Here is a 19,906-nt window from a genome sequence, read left to right on the forward strand (position 1 = left end):
AAAAAAAAAAAAAATAAATAAATAAAAACCACAAAATCAAATTCTTTATTTTTGAGAGCTAACTAAGCATATATGTATAATTTTGGTTTGTTTTGTTTCTGCAGTAATTCCACTGAATGAAGAAGTTCTAGTAACATTAGGGAAAGAGGAGGTAAGTTACTTAATGAATCTGTAGTAACCCTAATTAACTTATAACTAGAAGTGTTTGGGATTCATGACGTAAGTAGGATGAATCCACTTTAAAGCCATATTAATTTTGATTTTATATTTTTTGAATGAAATATTTTAAATGACTTGAATTTCATTTTACCAATTTATGTATCAGAACTGTTGTTAGTATTTAGTAGTAAACTTTATTCTTATACTTAATTTTCAGTTGATTAAACTCTTTATAATAAAAGCAAAAGCATTAAACATAGTTAAATGATCATCGCATACATCTGTTTTTCTCAAAACTTAACCCACATATCAATAAAGACATTTTTTTTAACATCTAAGTCCATTAGGTCGAAGTCCATTAGGTCAATCAAACATTGTAAACAAGATTGTAATGCATGGAAAGAAATAACTATCTGTGTGTCAAGAGACAGAGATAGGGATGAAAAGATACTATCTGCCCTACAGAGTTGAAAAAAGTCTTGGGATTTGAAGGAAACTGGTACTACAATATTCAAGGTTCAAGTCTGAACCTAAAACAAAAAGCCTTCTTTAACTGCAGAACATAGACTGTTAAGCTTTCTCTCTTCTAATCAGGCAGCTAACTTTTTACCCCCACACTTGGAAACTGGAGGTATAAGATATGGAGACATTAAACTATCGAGGCTCTGGACTCAGCGATACCAGGTTGGGTGTTTAGTAGGGTTGGTGTGTAGGTCAAGAGTCAGAAAGATCAAGTTAATATTTTTATACTGTGTGGTGGAAGTACCAGCTCCTTTCCTGGCTCTTTATCCAGAGATCTTACAATCTATTATAAAATAGCCTCAGACTGGAGATAAAACAATCCTCTCTGGAAAATCTAAATGGTTTAAGAAAAAAGATGTACAAGTGTTAATATATGGGGTTCTCAGAGTGAAAAAGCAGGATTGGTATACATCAAAAAATCCCATTCATAAACAGAGTTTTTAGTATTTTTGAGTTTTAAACATAAATGGCCAGCCAATGGTCATCAGCATTTGTGAATGCCTCCAAATGGAAAGGCAGAAACCCAAAATAATTGACAAAGATGAACTTTAAGGAAATAGAGACAATTCAGGGAACAGAGAGAATTTAATAAATAATATCTTCAGAGAGATAAAAATTTTTTTGATTAAAAAAATAACAAGGGAACCTGGGTGGCTCAGTCAGTTAAGTATCTGACTCTTGATTTCGGCTCTTGTCATGATCTCATGGTCATGAGATCTAGCCCTGTGCTGGGCTCCTCACTCACTGGAGAGTCTGTCTGAGATTCTCTCTCTCTCTCCCTTTGCCCCTTGCTCTGTTTGTTTGTGTGCTCTCTCTCTCAAATCAATCAATCAATCAATCTTTGGGAAAAATATTAAAAAATAACAGAATGCCAACTTAAAAAAAGTACTATTTCATACCCCCTAGCATGGCTATAATTGAAAGACAGACAAGAACAAGTATTGGTGAAGTTATGGAGAAATTAGAACATTGATAAACTACTAGTGGGAGTGTAAAATAGTACAGCCACTTCAGAAAACAGTCTGGTAGTTCCTCAGAAGATGGAGAAGTTACTATTTGAACCAGTAGTTTCACTCCCAGCTGTATACCCAAGCGAAATGAAAATAAGTTTGTGTCCATACAAAAACTTGAACATGAATGTTCATAGCGACAGTTTTCTTAATGGTCAAAAAGGGTAAACAACTCATGTTCATCAACTGATGAATGGATAAATAAATTGTGATGTTTCTATACAGGGATGTATTATTGTCTAAAATAATGAAGTACTGATATGCCATAATATAGGTGTATCTTGAAAACGTTATGCTAAATGAAAGAAGCCAATCACAGAGGATTACACATTATGTTATTCCATTTATATAAAATATCATTAATAGGTAAATCCATAGAGACAGAAAGTAGGTAGTTGCTTCTTGATTATGGCTGAGTGATTAGAGAGGAAGTAATGAGTGACAGCTAATGGATACTACTAAAAGGTTTCCTTTTGGGTTGATGAAAATGTTCTAAAATAGATTGTGATAATGTTTGCACAACTCTACAAGTACAGTAAAAATTATTGAATTATACACTTAAAGTGGGTACTGTGTGGTATGCGAATTATATCTCAATGAAGCTGTTATTTTAAAAAGGGCCAGTCAGAATAAGAGCCTTTCTAAATGAAAACATGATACCTAAAATAATCACAAAAATGTTGGTAATTATAGTCATGGAAATCTCCTACAGAGTAAGGATGGCAAAAAAAGGGAAATTGGAATAACTGAAGGTAGTAGAACTAGAGTATCAACTCAGAAGTACAAAAATACAACCAGTAGAAGTTCCAAATTTAAAAAAATGGAAGGAAGAAATAATAAGTAATACATGAACATTTTCCTGAATGAAAGATAAAGATTCTTCTTCATGTTGAAATGAGCCACCAATATCAATATCATGAATTAAAAATGACATGACATAATCATCCACTGTAATTTTCCCTTTAGCAGCAGCCCTTAGGCTAGCAACTCTGATTTGAACTGGCTGAAATCCAAATGATCCAGTACCAGCATTGGTCTTAACATTCTGCTTTCATTTTAACTACTACAGATAAAAATAACAAAGAGATTGAATATTTAGTTTCTTTCTTTCTCAGTATTTTATATTTCCTTATACATCCAGTCAGCCAACTGTCTGAGAATTTTTTTCTATCATTTCTAAATTCCCAGACTACTGCTGTCTGTAATTACAGACATTATTGATCATGGTGCAACTGTCATCTTCTATCTTTGTTGACTGGGTAAACATCAGGCACCAGGTACATCATTCTCTGCCCCGTTATCCTTCTTTTTCCCACACAGTGCTTTAATTATGTTTTGGCGAGCCAGGGTCATTATAGCAAAATCCCACTTCTGATGCCAGCTGTTGTCAGGGTTTTCCCTAAGACCACTCTCGTTTCGTTGATGGGGACACAGGAGTCAGAGAAGCTATTGTATTCATGGTTATAGTTTATTACAGTGAGAAAACACAGATTAAAACGAGCAAGGGAAAACACACATAGGCTAAGCTTATAGTAGTCCTTTCCCAGTGGAGTTAATAAATTTGTTTAATTCTCCTTGTAGCCGAGGGCACAACATGCGCAAAGTATTGTCAAATAGGGAAGTTCACCTGAGCCTTGTTGTCTAGAGTTTTTATCAGAAGGCAGTCATTATGCATAGGGGGCCTCCTTGACTGACCTTACCTGCTCACGCTCCAGCCCTCCAGAGCAAAATTGCAAGTGTGCCAAGTGTGGCTCGAACTCACAATACCAAGATCAAAGGTTGCATGATCAAAAGACTAAGCCATCCCAGCACCCCTATATAAACACTCCTATCAGGCATAGTATTCCAAGGCCTCAGAGCTCATCCCTCAGGAGTCCACAAGGGACCTGTCCTCAAGAGAGGCCTTTCTTGGTAATGTGCAGTTTGTGCAACCTTGGCTTGCTCAGTTAACTCTTCCCTGCACACTTTTTATTCTCTTAACAGTGTCTTTGAAAGAACACAAGTTCCCAGTTTGATTAACTCTGTTTTATCAAGGTTTTTTTTTTAAGACTTGTGCTCAAATATAAGAAATATTTGCCCAACCTAAGGTCACAAAGATTTTCTTGAATGCTTAATTTAAAAATTTCAAAGTTTCACATTAATGATCCAGTTTGAATTAATGTTTTTATATAGAATGAGTTATTGATAAAGCTGTATTTTCTTTCATATGAATACTAATTGTGGGTGTTCCAGCACAAATAGTTGAAAAAAATTACTTTTTCTCTTTTGAATTTCCTTTGCATGCTTATTGAAAATTAATTGACTGACCATATATGTGTGGATCCATTTCTAGACTCCATTTGTTCTTCATTCTGTGGTTATTTCGTTTCCTTTTTTCTGTGTTTCTGTCTTTAGGTCGATACCACATTAATTAATTTACTGAACTTTTTAAGTCTTGAAATAAAATAGTATGAATTCTCTTTTTTATTCTTAATCGAAATTGTTTTATATTTTCATATAGAGTTAGCTGGTCATTCAATCCCATAAAAATCTTGCTGAACTTTGACTGAGATTACCCTGATTCTGTAGTTTAATTTGAGGAGAATTGACATCTTTAACATACTGAGTCTCAGTTCAGATCCATGAGCCCTGTATGATCTCTGTATTTACTTAGGTCTCCATTTATTTAGTGTTTTAAAGATTTATCTCATCAGTATTTTATAATTCATTATATCAAAGACTAAAAAAGAAAAAAGACATTTGATTGTCCCAATGAATTCAGAAAGAATAAGTGATAAAATTCAATATTAATTCTTGATTTTTTTAAATTTTTATTTTTTTAAGCAAACTACCCCCTATATGGGGTTTGAACTTATGACCTCAAGATCAAGATTCTCATGCTTTACTGATTGAGCAAGCCAAGCATCCCAATTCATGATTTTTTGAAAGACTTAATAAATTGTAATAAAAGTGTCCAGGTCTTAACACATTTTTGTCAAGCTCATTCCTTTGGTATTTCATATTTTTGATGCTATTAAAGTGGTATTCTTTTTTCAGTCAACAATTATTTAATCCTGATACCAAATACAATTAATATTTATATATTGATCTTCTATTAGTGAGTATGATAAACCTTTATTCTAGTGGCTTTTTTGTAGATGCTGTAGGATTTTCTACCTAGCTAGTTATGTCATCTGACATCAGGGGCACTTAAATTTATTCCTTTACATCTGGATGCCTTTTATATGTTCGTTCTTTCTTTCTTTCTTTCTTTCTTTCTTTCTTTCTTTCTTTCTTTCTTTCTCTCTCTCTCTCTCTCTTTCTCTCTCTTTCTCAGAGAGAGCAAGAGAGCAAGAGCATGAGCCGGAGGGGCAGCAGGACAGGGAGAGAAAATCTCCAGCAGACTCCACACTGAGCATGGAGCCAGACTCAGGGCTCGATCTCACAACCCTGAGATTGTGACCTGAGCTGAAACCAAGAGTCAGGTACTTAACTGACTGTGCCAGCTAGGTGCCCCTAGATGACTTTCATATGTTTTTCTTGGCTTATTGTACTGTTCTAGAGCATTTATTTATTTATTTATTTTAGAGATTTCTTTATTTGAGAGAGAGGGCTCACTAGCAGAGGGAAAGGGAGAGAATCCCAAGGAGACTCCCCACGGAGAGCAGAGCCCAACACAGGGCTCAGTCTGACAACACTGTAATCATGACCTGAGCAGAAATCAAAGAGTCGGTGGCTTATCTGACTGAGCCACCCAGGTGCGCCTGGAACATTTGGTAACATATTTAATAAAAGTGGTGAGAACGGACATTTTTGCCTTGTTCCTCACCTTAGTGGATAGTGTTCGCTCTTTCATCATTAAGTATGTTAGTGGTAGGTTTTTCGTAGATGCCCTTAATTAAGTCGAGGAAATTATCTTTTATTACAATTTATGAAGTTTTTTCTAAAATCATAAATTATTATTGAATTTTGTCATTTATTCTTTCTGAATCCTTTGAGAAGATGATTATTTTCTATTTTAGTCTGTTGACGTAATAAATTACACTGAATTTTTTTTAAGCGTGGAGTTTTATATTAATTTCAGGTATACAATATAATGATTCAATGATTCTATACATTTCTCAGTGCTTATCAAGATAAGTGTACTCTTGATCCCCTTTATCTGTTTTCCCTATCCCTCCATACACCTCCTTTCTGGCAACCCAGTATGTTCTCTATTATTTAAGACTCTTTGTTTGTCTGTTTTTTTTTTCTTCTTTTGTTTCTTAAATTCTACGTATAGGTGAAATCATATCGTAGTAGTCTTTCTGTGTCTGATGTATTTCAGTTAGCATCATCCCCTCTAGATCCATCCATATTGTTGCAAATGGCAAGATGATGTTCTTTGTTATGGCTGAATAATATTCCATAGTACATATATACCATATCTTCTTTATCCATCTATTGAAGGGCACTTGGGTTACTTTCATATCTTGGCTATGGTAAATAATGCTACAGTAAACATAGGGGTGTATGTATCTTTTCAAATTAATGTTTTCATTTTCTTTAGGTAAATACCTAGTAGTGGAATTACTGGATCATATGGTAATTCTATTTTTAAATTTTTGAGGAACTGTTTCCCACAGTGGCTGCATCCATCTGCATTCTCACCAACAGTGCATAAAGATTCCTTTTTCTCTACATCCTCATCAACTCTTGTTATTTCTTGTGTTTTTGATTATAACCATTCTGATAGGTGTATAGTGATATCTCACTGTGGTTTTAATTTGCATTTCCCTGATGATTAGTTACATTGAGCATCTTCATGTGTTTGTTGGCTATCTATATGTCCTCTTTGTTTGATCTTTTTAAGATTTTATTTATTTATTTGAGAGAGAAAGTGAGCACGAGTGGGAAGGATGGGGGAGAGGAACAAGTATACACCCTGCTGAGTGAGGAGCCCGATGCAGGGCTCGATCCCAGGACCCCAGGATCCTGACCTGAGCCAAAGGCACATGCATAACTGACTGAGCCACCCAGATGCCCCTGTATGTTCTCTTTGAAAAAATGACTATTCAGGTCCTCTGCCCAGTTTTAATTGGATTATTTGTTTTTGTTGGTTTGAGTTGTGTAAGTTCTTTATATAGTTGGTTATGAACCCCTTATCAGATATATATCATTTGCAAGTATCTTCTCCCATTTAGTAAGTTTTATTGATGGTTTCCTTTTTACTTTGGTGTGGTCTCAGTAGTTTAATTTCACTTTTTTTTCTTTCTTTTTTTTTTTTTTTAAGATTTTATTTATTTTTTTGACAGAGAGAGACAGCGAGAAAGGGAACACAAGCAAGGGGAGTGTGAGAGGGAGAAGCAGGCTTCACGCCGAGCCGGGAGCCCAATGTGGGGCTCGATCCCAGGACTCTGGGATCATGACCTGAGCTGAAGGCAGACGCTTAACTGCTGAGCCACCCAGCGCCCCTTGCTTTTGTTTTCCTTGTCAGAGGAGACGTATCTAGAAAAATGTTTCTATGGCTGATGTCAGAGAAATTACTGTCTATGTTTTCTTTTAGAAATTTTATGGTATTAGGTCTTACATTAAAGTCTTTAATCCATTTTGAGTTTATTTTGTGTTTGGTGTAAGAAAGTGGCCCAATTTCATTTTTTTGCATGTAGCTGTTCATTTTTCCCATCACCATTTGTTGAAGAAATGGTCTTTTTCCCATTGTATATTCTTCCCTCCTTTGTTGTAGATTAATTGACCATAACAGCATGGATTTACTTCTGGACTCTATATTCTGTTCCGTTGATATATCTGTTTTTGTGCAGTATTGTTCTGTTCTGATTACTACAGCTTTGCAGTATATCTTGAAATCTGAAATTGTGAAACCTCCAGCTTTTGTTCTTTTTCAAGATTGCTTTGGCTATTTAGGGTCTTTTGGGGTTCCATAGAAATTTTAGGATTATTTGTCCTAGTTCTGTGAAAACTGCTGTTGGTATTTTGATAGGGATTGTGTTAAATCTGTAGATTGCTTTGGGCAGTATAGACATTTTCAACAATATTGTTTTTTCCTGTCCGTGAGCATGAAATATCTTTCCATTTGTTTGTGTCATTTTCAATTTCTTTCATCATTGTTTTAATAGTTTTTGGAGTATAGATCTTTCATGTACTTGGTTAAGTTTATTCCTAGATATTTTATTGCTTCTGGTGTAGTTGTAAATAGATTGTTTTCTTAATTTCTCTTTCTCCTGCTTCATTGTTAGTGTATAGATATACAACAGTTGCTGTATATTAATTTTATACAGTGACTATACTGAATTCATTGACTTATTAGTACATTGATTTTTTAAAAAATTTGTATTACCTGTTTAATTAACCATGTATTCCTAGGATAAACCCACTTGGCTTAATCTTTTTTATTTATTGATGGATTTAATTTACTAAAATTTTATTAAGGTTTTTGTGGCTATGTTAATGAGAGATACTAGTCTATGGTTTTCTTTTCTTGTGACATCTTGGTCAGGCTTTTGTATCAGGCCTAATAAAATAAGTTGGGTATTCTCTCTTCAAAAGAGTTTGTATAGAATCAGTATTATTTATTACTTAAATGTTTGTTAGAATTCACAGGTGAAGCCATCTGGGCCTGGAGTTTTCTTTGTGGGAAAATTTCTAGCCACAAATTCAGTTTTCTTATGGCTAGTCAGGTTTTCTCTTTTTCTCTGAATCAATGGTAGTTTGTGTCTTTTAAAGAGTTAGTCCATCTCATCTAATTTGTCAGATTTATTAAATTTGTTCTTAGCATTCCCCTATTACCATTTTAATGTTTATAGCATGTCACCTCTCTTAGTCCTAACGTTAGCAATTTTTGTTCTTTTTTTCTGTTGTAATTAGTGTGGGTAATTATGATGACCTTCTCAAAGAATCAGCTTTGGTTTTCATATATTTTCCCCCCAGTTTTCTTCTTTTCTATGTTTAAGTTCTTTTTAATCATTATTTTTTATTCAGTTTACTTTTGATTTTATTTGTTCTTTTTCTTACGGTGGAACCTATCCTTAATTTGAGAGCTTTTATTTTTCTTTTATTTTTTTAAAAATTCTATTTATTTATTTATTTGAGAGAATGATAGAGAGCATGAGCAGGGGAAGCAGTAGAGGGAGAAGCAGACTCCCTGCTGAGCAGGGAGCTAATGTGGGTCGGGAGGCTCCATCCCAGGACCCTGAGATCATGACCTGAGTGGAAGGCAGATGCTTGAAGGACTGAGGCACCCAGGTGCCCCGAGACTTTTTGTTTTTCTAATATAGGCTTTTACTGCTGTAAATTCTTATCCGAGTTCTGCTTTTGCTTCACCCCAGAAATTTTTATTTTGTTTTAATTTTCAAATAGTTCATAATAATTTTTTCTTGTAGATTACTTCTTTGACTCATGGATTTTTTAAAAGTCTGTTTTTAATATTTAAATGTTTGCAGATTTTTCCAGTTACCTTTCTATTATTTATTTTTAATTTAATTAAATTGTTAGTTCATATTTAAAGTAATATCAATGTGGTTGCTCTGAAATCTTTGTACTTGATTTTTTTTTCCTATTTGTATTACCGTTTCTCTGTTCCTGTTTTCCTCTTCTTCCAATTTCTTGACTTGAGTAATTTTAAAAATAAACCTATTTTATTTATACTATTGGTTTACTGGTTATCCCCCCCCCCCTTTTTTTGTGGTTGCTGTAAGGTTTATGATATACATCTTTAAATTATCACTGATTTAGATGTGTAAAAAGCTGATGGAAACCCTTGACATCAGGAGAATGGAATACTAGCTAATACATTCTAGAAACAAAAAGATACTAGAAAAAACTCCAGATGTTGTTGTAATTTGCTATAGCCACACACTCTTCTTTGATGTTCCTCATGTATGTCACACTCTTGCCTCAGTGCCTTTGTACCTACAATTTTCTCTGCTTGGAACATTCTTTTGCTAGAAATGGTCATGTCTTATCTCATGTCTTCTTTATCTGCTGCTATACTGTTAACCTGATCAGAGAGGTCTCTCCATGTCATACTACCAAAAAGAGCCATTCTTACTCCTCATGTCTGTCTGTGTTCCTATTTGGACTTATTTTTTCTTCGTGAGACTGATCACTCACTGGAGTTATATACTTATTTGTCCCAGTTCCCCTCTTTGTTCATCTTTGAATCCCTGATTCCTTCAATAATGCCTGGTAGTCAATGATCAATATATATTTGTTAAGTGAATGATAACCATTTGTGTCTCTTTTTGTGTAGTCTCCTTAGAAAAGAGACCTAATCTACCTGATTACTGAAAACTTACTGTTTAATTGTCTTTCAGTATCAAATTAAAATGTATTGCTCAAAACTCCTTCTTATATTTTTGAATTTAACAAATGAAATATTACAAAGAACCTAGTACCTGCTGTATATTTTCCTTTCAGACTTACTAGTAAGCTTTTTTGTTCTTGATTTCAGATTATCTATACTAAACAAATATTGTAAAGTTCACTCTCATTTAGTTATAACTGTTGATAGGATTACAGACTAAGCAATTTGAATTATTTTGTTCTAGTTCCAAAAATTGAGACATGATCTTGAATTGGTACTCTCTACTATTCAGTCAAAGAATGAAAAGTTAAAGGAAGACTTGGAAAGGTATACTTATATTATAATTACCTTTAATCACTGATATATGTTGGATTGGTATTAATGTTTTATTTGGCTATGTTGGTATTGTTTTTCCACGTTTAAAGGGAGCAACAGTGGTTGGATGAACAACAACAGATACTGGAATCTCTTAATGTACTACACAATGAATTGAAACATCAGATTGTGACATTTTCTGAATCAAGGTATTTGTATTCTAGTTTTTTGAAATAGGAAAAAGTTATTTTTTAATGTTACATGAAATACATATATGAAAAGAAGGGAAATTTTATTAGAAATTGTGAGTTTAACATCTGCCAACTGTTAGTTACATGACATTTGATTAATGACTTGATGTATAGTTTCCCTACCTGTTAATTAGAGAATTATACTTTCATAAAACTAGTTATTTCATTTGAACAAAGTGTTTGATCAACTTTATGAGCTACCAGTTACATATACTTATGTATTTTGTGTATTTTATCAGTAAAATATTTCTCTTAATTTTTAAAAATATCTATTAGAATCTTTGATGAGCTGAAAACTAAAATGCATGATATAAAAGAATATAAAGAGAAACTTTTGATTACCTTGGGTGAGTTTCTGGAAGATCATTTTCCTCTGCCTGATAGAAATGTTAAAAAGAAAAAGAAAAAGGTAAGTTTTAGAGAATGCATTCATGTAGATATTTATATATGAGATTGTTTCATATAAGTTCAAATGTAAATTTTCTGATAAATTTTTGTAAGTTTATTATACATTTCAAAGATATACACAGATACATGTACAGAAATATTCCATCATATTATAATATTGATTGGAAAATTAGAAGCAACTTAGTTCAATAAAACAGGATTAAATGCATTTTTAAAATATTTACCCATATGGTGGGGAAAAAAATATACCTTTTAAAAATAATATATTGAACACTACCAGAAGAGTTACTAAAATGCTCACAATTTATTGGTAAATGGATAAAACACAGCTAACTAAGTTTTATGAGTCTGATTTGTAATAAAAAGTGTAATAGTGCCTACGTCTGGGGACTAGGATTTTAGGTGAAATTTGTTTTTTGTTTTTGTTTTTACTTTTCTATATTTTCCATGATGAGCATATGTAACTTTTAAAATCATAAGAGAGCTGTATGTTAGTGTAAATTCTTGACTATTTTACTAGTAGTTATGATGGAATAAACCTTTTCCACAAAAGCAAATAAATATTTTATTTGGTGACAGAAGATTCGGAAAGACTACTTTAATTCCTTTTTTAAAAACAGTATATAGTGTAAATAAATAGAGCTTGTGGAAGTAGTATAGGCACTGAAACTGGCACCAGAATGATCCTTCTAAAAATATATATTTTAATCATTTTTCAACATAAAACTGATGACTCCCTACTGGATGAAGTCTATAAACTCCTTAGAGTAATGGATTTATATTTGGACTTTGTCTATCTCTTTAGCCTCCTGTCCAACCATTCTTTTTCATCTCTTGCATGAATCCGTTCAACCATTCCACTCTAGTCCCAGCAAGTTCGCCATGACCTGTTATTTTTTTGTGCCTTAAACGTTTTATTCCCTCTGCTTACAAAACACTTCCTATCTGATGAGGATAGCAAATTCTTACTTAAGAATCAAACATCATCTTTTGCGTGAAGTATTTTTTTTTTAGATTTATTTATTTATTTTAGAGAGAAAGAGTGAGAGAGCGTGTGGCAGTGGGAGGGGAAGAGGGAGAGAGAAACTTAAACAGTCTCTGTGCAGAGCGTGGAGCCTGACAGGGGGCTTGATCTCATGACCCTGATATCACGACCTGAGCCGAAACCAAGAGCTGGACTCTTTGGTTAAGCATCTACCTTCCCAGGGTCCTGGGATTGAGCCCCACTTTGGGCTCCCTGCTCTGCAGGGAGTCTGCTTCTTCCTCTCCCTCTGACCCTTCTCCCCGCTTGTGCCCTCTCTCTCTCTCTGTCTCAAATAAATAAATAAATAAATACAATCTTTAAAAAAAAAAAAAAAGAGTTGGACGCTTAACTGACTGCACACTCCGGGGCACCCCTATATGAAGTATTAAATGAAGTTTGTGTGCCATTTTATTAGCATTTGTCACAGGATTTTGTAGTGATCATTTATGTCTATCTCTCTGTTCACCCGCCATGTACTCTGAGTTCCTTGATGTGTTGAATTCATCTTTGTAGGTCTACTATCTTGCACATGTATTATAGTATCTTCTGAGTTCATGTTTATTGAATGACTATGAGTATACTAGGAAAAGGAGAGAAAGTTCTCTTTGTTTTCTTATTATCTGTTTTTTTTCTTCTTCCCTTTCTTCATCGTAACTATCAGGAGGCTTTACATATGTTATGGATTATGTCTCCCATTCTATTCATTGCTATTTATACACCTTGTTCATTTCTAAAATTATTGACAGCCTTCTGTTAACCATTTCGTTAAGTTCAGGATACCCTACCTCTTAATGATCATAATCCTACAATAACTCAGTGACATTTTCTGATTCTAGTCTTGCCTGTTTTCAACATTTTTTTAAATCTATCAAGCTTCTCCAGTAACAGAACCAGAGGTTTTGAGGGATTCTAAAAAGGAATCATTGATCACCAGAAGCCATCATGGGTTTGTTAAGTCATATTTGATAAACTCACTTTTTTTAAATGAAGTATGTGAACTGTTGATACATGTTACAAAATGATAGATTACTTTCTCTTTTCTCTCTCTCTCTCTGTCAAACAGTAATACTGAATGTATTAGTTGACTTAATCTGCCTTAGTAAAATACTACAGATTAAATGGCTTCAAAAAAAGATTTTATTTTCTGACTGTTCTAGAGGCTAAAAGTCTAAGATCAAAAATGCCATTTGGGTTGGTTTCTCCTGAGACCTTTGTGCCTGAAGAGAGCTCTCTGGTGTCTCTTTGTCTATTTTAAAGACACCAGTCCAGGTGGATTAGGGTACCACCATTGTGGTCACATTTAACTTTAATTACCTCTTTAAGGGCTTCATCTCCAAATATAGTTACCATGGGGGCTGGGAGTTGGACATGTGAATTTTGAGAGTCACAGTTCCGTCTATAACACTGGGATTTAGCATTCAGAGATGTGTACAAAAAGAAAACACTTGAATCCCTCCACCACATCATTAACATTAGGTGAACATCGTTTGAGACATCTTCCTAAACACATACAGGTATAGAAGCATAAATGGATTGATGGATGTGCATATCAGTGTAGTTTTTTTTTTTTAATAAAGATTTTATTTATTTATTTGAGAGAGAGAGAGAGCACACAGTGGGAGAGGGAGATGGACTCCCCACCGAGCAGGGAACCCAACACTGGGTGAATCCCAGGACCGCAAGATCATCATCATCTGAGCCAAAGTCAGACACTTAACTGACTGAGCCACCCAAGCTCCCACAGATCAATGTAGTTTTGTATAGGCCAATATAAAATAAGTATTATATGTAATACTTAAATTGATAGAAGAAAAATGAGTGAGGTTGATTTATTTAACTCAGGTAAATATTTCTTTGCTTTAAGTGATTTTAATTCTGGAAAGATCCCCAATATAGAGAAAACAAATTATGAAAAACATTGTAAAAGATTATAATACATTTTTAAATTTCATCTTTCAACTTTAGACAGCATTCATTGACTCCCTGCTTTTGAAAGATGAGGAAATTAACGTTCTTCCTCCTATACCCTCATTATAATTTGTGTTATGTATTTTAACTTTGGCAGGTTTATAGCATTTTTATTCTGTTCTTGTACCAATATTCATGTATGTGTTTAGTCTTTGTATGGTATTGAAGTCAATGCTTATCATCTTTTACCATTTATTTTTGAGTTTTTAAGTTTAACTAGTTGTTTGATTTGATGGATTTCTTTGATAAGTATTTTGTTTAAGCAGAATTCCTGGGCATTTTGTTTCTTAGGTTCTTGAATGATGAAAATACTTTGTTTGCTTTTATAGTCAAAGGATATTTTCAGAACATTTAAAAAAAAATTTAAGATCTGGTAGGGATTGCTGTATTCTTCTGAAATAGAATGTGCTGTGGAGATCTGAAGTCAGCCTCTGGATATCTTGAAGACATGCCTGAAGAGTTCTTTATCTTTAAACTTCAGTAATTTAACAGAGATACATCACAATGATGATCATTCAATATCAGTTTTGCTTTGAAGTTGGCATTGTTTTTAGGGGCAGATTTAGGTCACATTTCATTTCATGGAATTTTTATTTTATTATGTCATATTGTTTTTATATCTTTTTTTTAAGATTTTATTTATTTATTTGACAAAGAGAGACACAGCGAGAGAGGGAACACAAGCAGGGAGAGTGGGAGAGGGAGAAGCAGGCTTNTGCTGAGCAGGGAGCCCGATGTGGGGCTTGATCCCAGGACCCTGGGATCATGGCCTGAGCCCAAGGCAGACATTTAACAACTGAGCCACCCAGGCGCCCCTGTTTTTCATATCTTTATGTGAAACATTTTTTTTCTTGGTTTGCTCTCATATTTTTCCTCTGCTTTTTCTTTGTCTCAAACATTTATATTTTAATCTGTGCTTTGTAGCTGCTTATTTCTGTATCAATTCTTTAATTCTGTTTGCTTTCATCACTACTGAATGCTGCTTTTTTTAGCCACTCTTTCGTTTAGTAAGGTATTAGAGGTCAAGAGATTTTGAGATCCAGCTTTACTATCTTTACTCAGAAATTGCATTTATTTTTACTCTTTCTTTAGTTTATTTATACTTACATAAGAGTTTAATTTTTTAAAATTTTTATTTATTTATTTATTTATTTATTTATTTATTTATTTAAGAGAAAGTGTGAAAGAGAGAGAGCACGAGTGGGGTGAAGGGCAGAGGGTGAAGCAGACTCCCCACTGAGCAGGGAGCCTGATGCGAGGTCCAGTCCCGGGAGTCCAGGATCATGACCTGAGAGGAAGGCAGACACTTAACCGACAGAGCCACTCAGGAGCCCCTACATAAGATTTTATAAGAATTCCCCAGTAATCCTTGGTATCAGGAAAGTACTAGCTGTCCCTATAGTAGGTGACTTTGTAATTAAGTAAATGTCTGAACTCAGGCTGCTGATTAGGATTAGGATTATCTTGGAAGGAGATTTCTAGCAAATCCCCTTTAGATCCTTGTCCTATTGAATGTTTTTTGTTGTTGTTGTTGTTTTTGGTTTTTGTTTGGGTTTTTTGTTTTTTTGTTGTTGTTTTTTGGTGCAATAAGGTGTTTTTATTAAAGCACGGGGACAGGACCTGTGGGCACGAAGAGATGCCCTATGGAATATTTTTAATAGGAGTTTAGATGAATAGGTCGAAGGCATGGTTATGAAAACTTGCAAATGATAAGAAACTAAGGGAGCTAGACAGTAAATATACTGGATGACAGAATTAGGACAATATTTTTCAGTTGGCTAGAACTAGGCCAAATAAAATAGGGATAATATTTAGTGGAGGTACATAGAATATCTCTCTTGGGTTTAAAACATTGAAGAATGAAGGAGACCTATCTTAGCTGGATGTCTGAAAGAGACTTATGAATTTTAGATGATAATATGCTTAGAGAGAGGTCAGCAGGGCAAAATAGATGTCTAAAAGCTGATGAATAAACTTGATGAATAAAATTCTAGCATCCGTAAGTATGGAAGTGAGTCTTCCTTTTCGTCTTTGCTGTTTAAATCATACTTGTATCATGTGGAGCCTGGATTGAAAAAGAAAAAAAGAAGACAAGTTAAAACACATTTAGAGAGCACCCATGATATTGAGGGGCTGCAAGACTCTGGCTTATGAAAAATAATTGAAGGAACTAATGATTAAGATGGCGAAGACTTAGGGCTCATAATACCTGTCTTCAAGTATTTGAGGAATTCTTGGATCAAATTGGGATAGGTCTTATTCTCTGTCATTCCAAGGAGAAAAGAAGCAGTGAGTTAACATTAGGAACTGTCAAGAACTATAGAAAGTTGAATGAGGCTCCCTGGGAAGTAAGTTTCCTGTCCTGAAGCTGTATAAATACTGTTTGGAATGCCATTTGTTTGAGATATTTTGATTGGAGAGTTCAACATTAGACTTTACATTACATGAGTATATATAATATGTATAATATAATTTATCCATTGTGTATTTGTAGATAGTCTGAATTGTATCTTGTAATTGCAAAAGATTTCACTCTCTTAGAGGTTGTTTGAACTTTGTTTTTATGAACCTGTTTAGTATAAGCTGATTGTTTACTTTCAGAATTCTTTTAAAATCACCTAATTATAAATATTTGGTTTTGTTATACCTTGTACCATTGCAGTTAAGAAATATTACATTTAAAAATTGTTGCGATAAGTATAGTCTAATCTGCCATTGGCCGAATTGAAATGTTAATTCTTTGTTATTCACATTTCTGTCAAAGAAAAACATTCAAGAATCAACTGCACAGCTGATAACACTGCATGAAATGTTAGAGGTAAGTTTTTGTATAGTTGTTTTCTCTTCAGGATTTCTTTTAGTTAGTGATTTCTGAACAATGATACACAGGGTCAAAACAGAAAATACTGCGTTAGTTCTTAAATATACCAACATTTATTAATATATTGATATTAATTTATCTTTAGTATAAGACTAGGGTATGTTTCCTATACCTTATTAGAAGGAATATTGTCATTTTTTAAAAGAACATAAAATTGGGGACTAGCCATTAATCATATTCCCAAGATTATTACTTCAAAAAAATTTTTATAATGTTATTTAGTATTTGCACAGTGAAAGCCTATGCTTTTACATGGATGGAATCTTTAGTTGGCATCTCTGTTCTATCTGAACTACATGTTTGAGTTTAAGCATCGTTTCCACAAAGTTGCAGAAACTTGTACACAGTTTTAAAGATGTTTCCATTTATTAATATCTGTAGTTTTTCTTAAAAGGAGGAAAAATAATTATTTACGTTAGTACATAGAAAGTATGACAAGCAATTATTCAAAGAGAAAAGGGATAGATCAACATCCTTTGGTAAAAAATTTTTAATGTTTTATTGTAGCTATATCATTTTTTAAACTAAGTGTGGTATATTTTGAACGATATTTTTTCCTAGATTCTTTTAAATAGATTATTTGATGTTCCACATGATCCATATGTCAAAATTAGTGATTCTTTTTGGCCACCTTATATTGAACTGCTCCTTCGTAATGGAATTGCCTTGAGACATCCGGAAGATCCGACCAGAATAAGATTAGAAGCGTTCCATCAGTAAAAGGATGGTCTCTTTTTTCACACAGTACTTAATGAATCTTGTCATTCAAGGATAATCGAAACACTGAGGATTTACTTGGATAAAGAATGTTATTTGCAAATCAAAGTACGTAGTCTTTTCCTTTTATCCATAAAATGACATGTGCCATCTACTATTCATTTATAAATGGTTCTTTCAATTCAGTCACTGTTTTGGTGTTTTCAACTGGATGGAAAAGAATGCAAGAAAAAATATTCTAGACTTAATCATTATAAAAAGTTTTGATATACCTTCTGCAGTATTCTTTGGAAAATTCTTTGTTAATTTATAATATTGCTTATATAACTTTTCCCTTTTGAAATTTATGACAGTTTATTTTATGCATTTTGAGTTCCATTTGATGCTTATATCTTTAAATTTGGTAATTATAATGGGAAGGCCATTTAATTTGCAGGTGGTTTTTAAATTGACAGTATCTGATGTAGATGGAATACATAATTTAAAAGTATGTAGTAAATCTGTTCCATGAATACTGCATTATTTCTAGATTTGTTAAAAATTGGAACAGAAAAAAAACTAATGGATAAAGGTAGCATGAAAACTATATTTTAGTATGTATTACATAACAAGTGATATTATATATTAAACCATTCTTGATTCTGTTAGTTAATGTTAACAAAATTGTGTTCATAAAATTTTGTTAATTCTCCATGACATTTCTGTAAATAAAATTCTCTTATCTAAAAATCTCTAGCTTTTCTGGTGATGTGGCATGACATTTTAACAGATTAATTAAATAGATTTTTTCATAGGTTGAAAGATGAGGATATTATAAGACTCATTCTAGATTACAAGCAAGCTAAACTAGAGAATTCCAAATACTTTTAGTATCATTAGTTTTCTAAGAGGACTTACTATGTACTTTTATATTTGAAAAGGCTTTCTAATGTTTATCATCCATATTTCTTTCTTACCTTAAATACTTCAATTTTTTTAAAGTAAGCAAATACTATTCCAAGTATATCTTGTCCCTTCTAGAGATAATACAAATATTGTTACATTTCAGAGAATGTACGTTCTTTTATGGGAAGATGACATATAAAGTACCTTGCTAGAATACTCCAATTCAAGTCAAAGGAATAAGTATCTTAAGTTCTTGAAGTTACTGGAGAAGGGAGAAATGGTTCAGTCAGTATAATCCTGACAATAATTCTACAAAGTAGGTAGTACTGTTGTCCATGAACTTCTTTGTGTTGCAAAGTACAGAAAGAGATAAAGCAGTGAACATCTCACTTTATTGGGCAAGTCTTCATTTCACATTTTACTCATAAAAATAATGGTTAGGATCTTTTGAGTGCAGTATCTTGTATAAAGCGTTAAAGAAAACTATGATGACTACATCCTATTTCTTCTTACAGGCTTCTTACATAGCAAGATATTTGCCCACTTTCGATCTCAGTTATAGACAAAGTAAGTTATATTGTAGAATTAGTCTTGATTTGTACTCCATCTAAGCTTACAGCTCTTGTAAGCTTTCTGAGGTTTTGAGAATGTTGGAGAAAATGTTTCAAGTTCTGAGGACCTTTTTATGTATTTTTAATTTCACTGCTTTAAGATAATCACTGAAATCTATTAAGACTTAGAATTGGTTTTTATTTTACTGACTCTTAAATATGATAATGCAAAATATCAGAAAGTAATGCCACATTCTAGCTTTCCCACACCAGCTGGTGATGTTAGCCTAATTTTAAAACAAAAAATTGTTTTAGTTTACCAGAATATATATTTAACTTGGTTATTGGTTGATGTGTATGTATGGACTGATTTGGGAGAAATTATGTCTCTATTTGAATATGACCCTTTGAGACCTAAGTTTTATATGACTGTATATCTGTATTAACATTTCTGGTACCCTGTTGTCCTTAATTTACTTTTTTGTTTATTTAGCAACTATTAGTTTACTTCTTTTTTTCCCCATAACATATATTTGGATCAAATGTCTCTAAATAACATTTATGCACATCAACACTTTGAAATCAAGACACTTGATCTTATTAATGTATTAATAAATAAGCACATATATTACTATAACACTATACTATATATACTATATATATGTATATAATATATATACAGATATTACTATAACATTGTTTTTTAATATGTTGACAACTATTTCACTATGATTTTTTAAATTGGGGTATAATTGCCATACAACATTTTATTAGTGTCGGGTACAACATAATGATTTGATGTTTGTATATATTGCAAAATGATCACCACAACATCTGTCATCATAGTTAACAAAATTTTTTTTACTTGCAATGAGAACTTTTAAGATCTATTCTCTTTACAAGTTTCAAGTATGCAATACAGTATTAACTATAG

General features: G+C 33.1%; 1 protein-coding gene across 1 annotated transcript in view; it reads left to right on the plus strand.

Moving 5' to 3' along the window:
* CENPK (centromere protein K) overlaps positions 1 to 18,272 on the plus strand; it is a 36,592-nt gene extending 18,320 nt beyond the window's left edge. Inside the window, exons 6-11 of the mRNA XM_040622231.1 lie at positions 105 to 151; positions 10,217 to 10,299; positions 10,398 to 10,496; positions 10,815 to 10,947; positions 16,703 to 16,756; positions 17,381 to 18,272. Coding sequence (XP_040478165.1) covers positions 105 to 151; positions 10,217 to 10,299; positions 10,398 to 10,496; positions 10,815 to 10,947; positions 16,703 to 16,756; positions 17,381 to 17,539 — 575 coding nt within the window. The 3' untranslated portion in view covers positions 17,540 to 18,272. The remainder of the gene's footprint in view (positions 1 to 104; positions 152 to 10,216; positions 10,300 to 10,397; positions 10,497 to 10,814; positions 10,948 to 16,702; positions 16,757 to 17,380) is intronic.
* The last annotated feature ends 1,634 nt before the right edge of the window (positions 18,273 to 19,906 follow it).

The sequence above is a fragment of the Ursus maritimus genome, unplaced genomic scaffold (assembly GCF_017311325.1).
Source record: "Ursus maritimus isolate PB19 unplaced genomic scaffold, ASM1731132v1 scaffold_5, whole genome shotgun sequence".
In the NCBI taxonomy this organism is placed as follows: domain Eukaryota; kingdom Metazoa; phylum Chordata; class Mammalia; order Carnivora; family Ursidae; genus Ursus; species Ursus maritimus.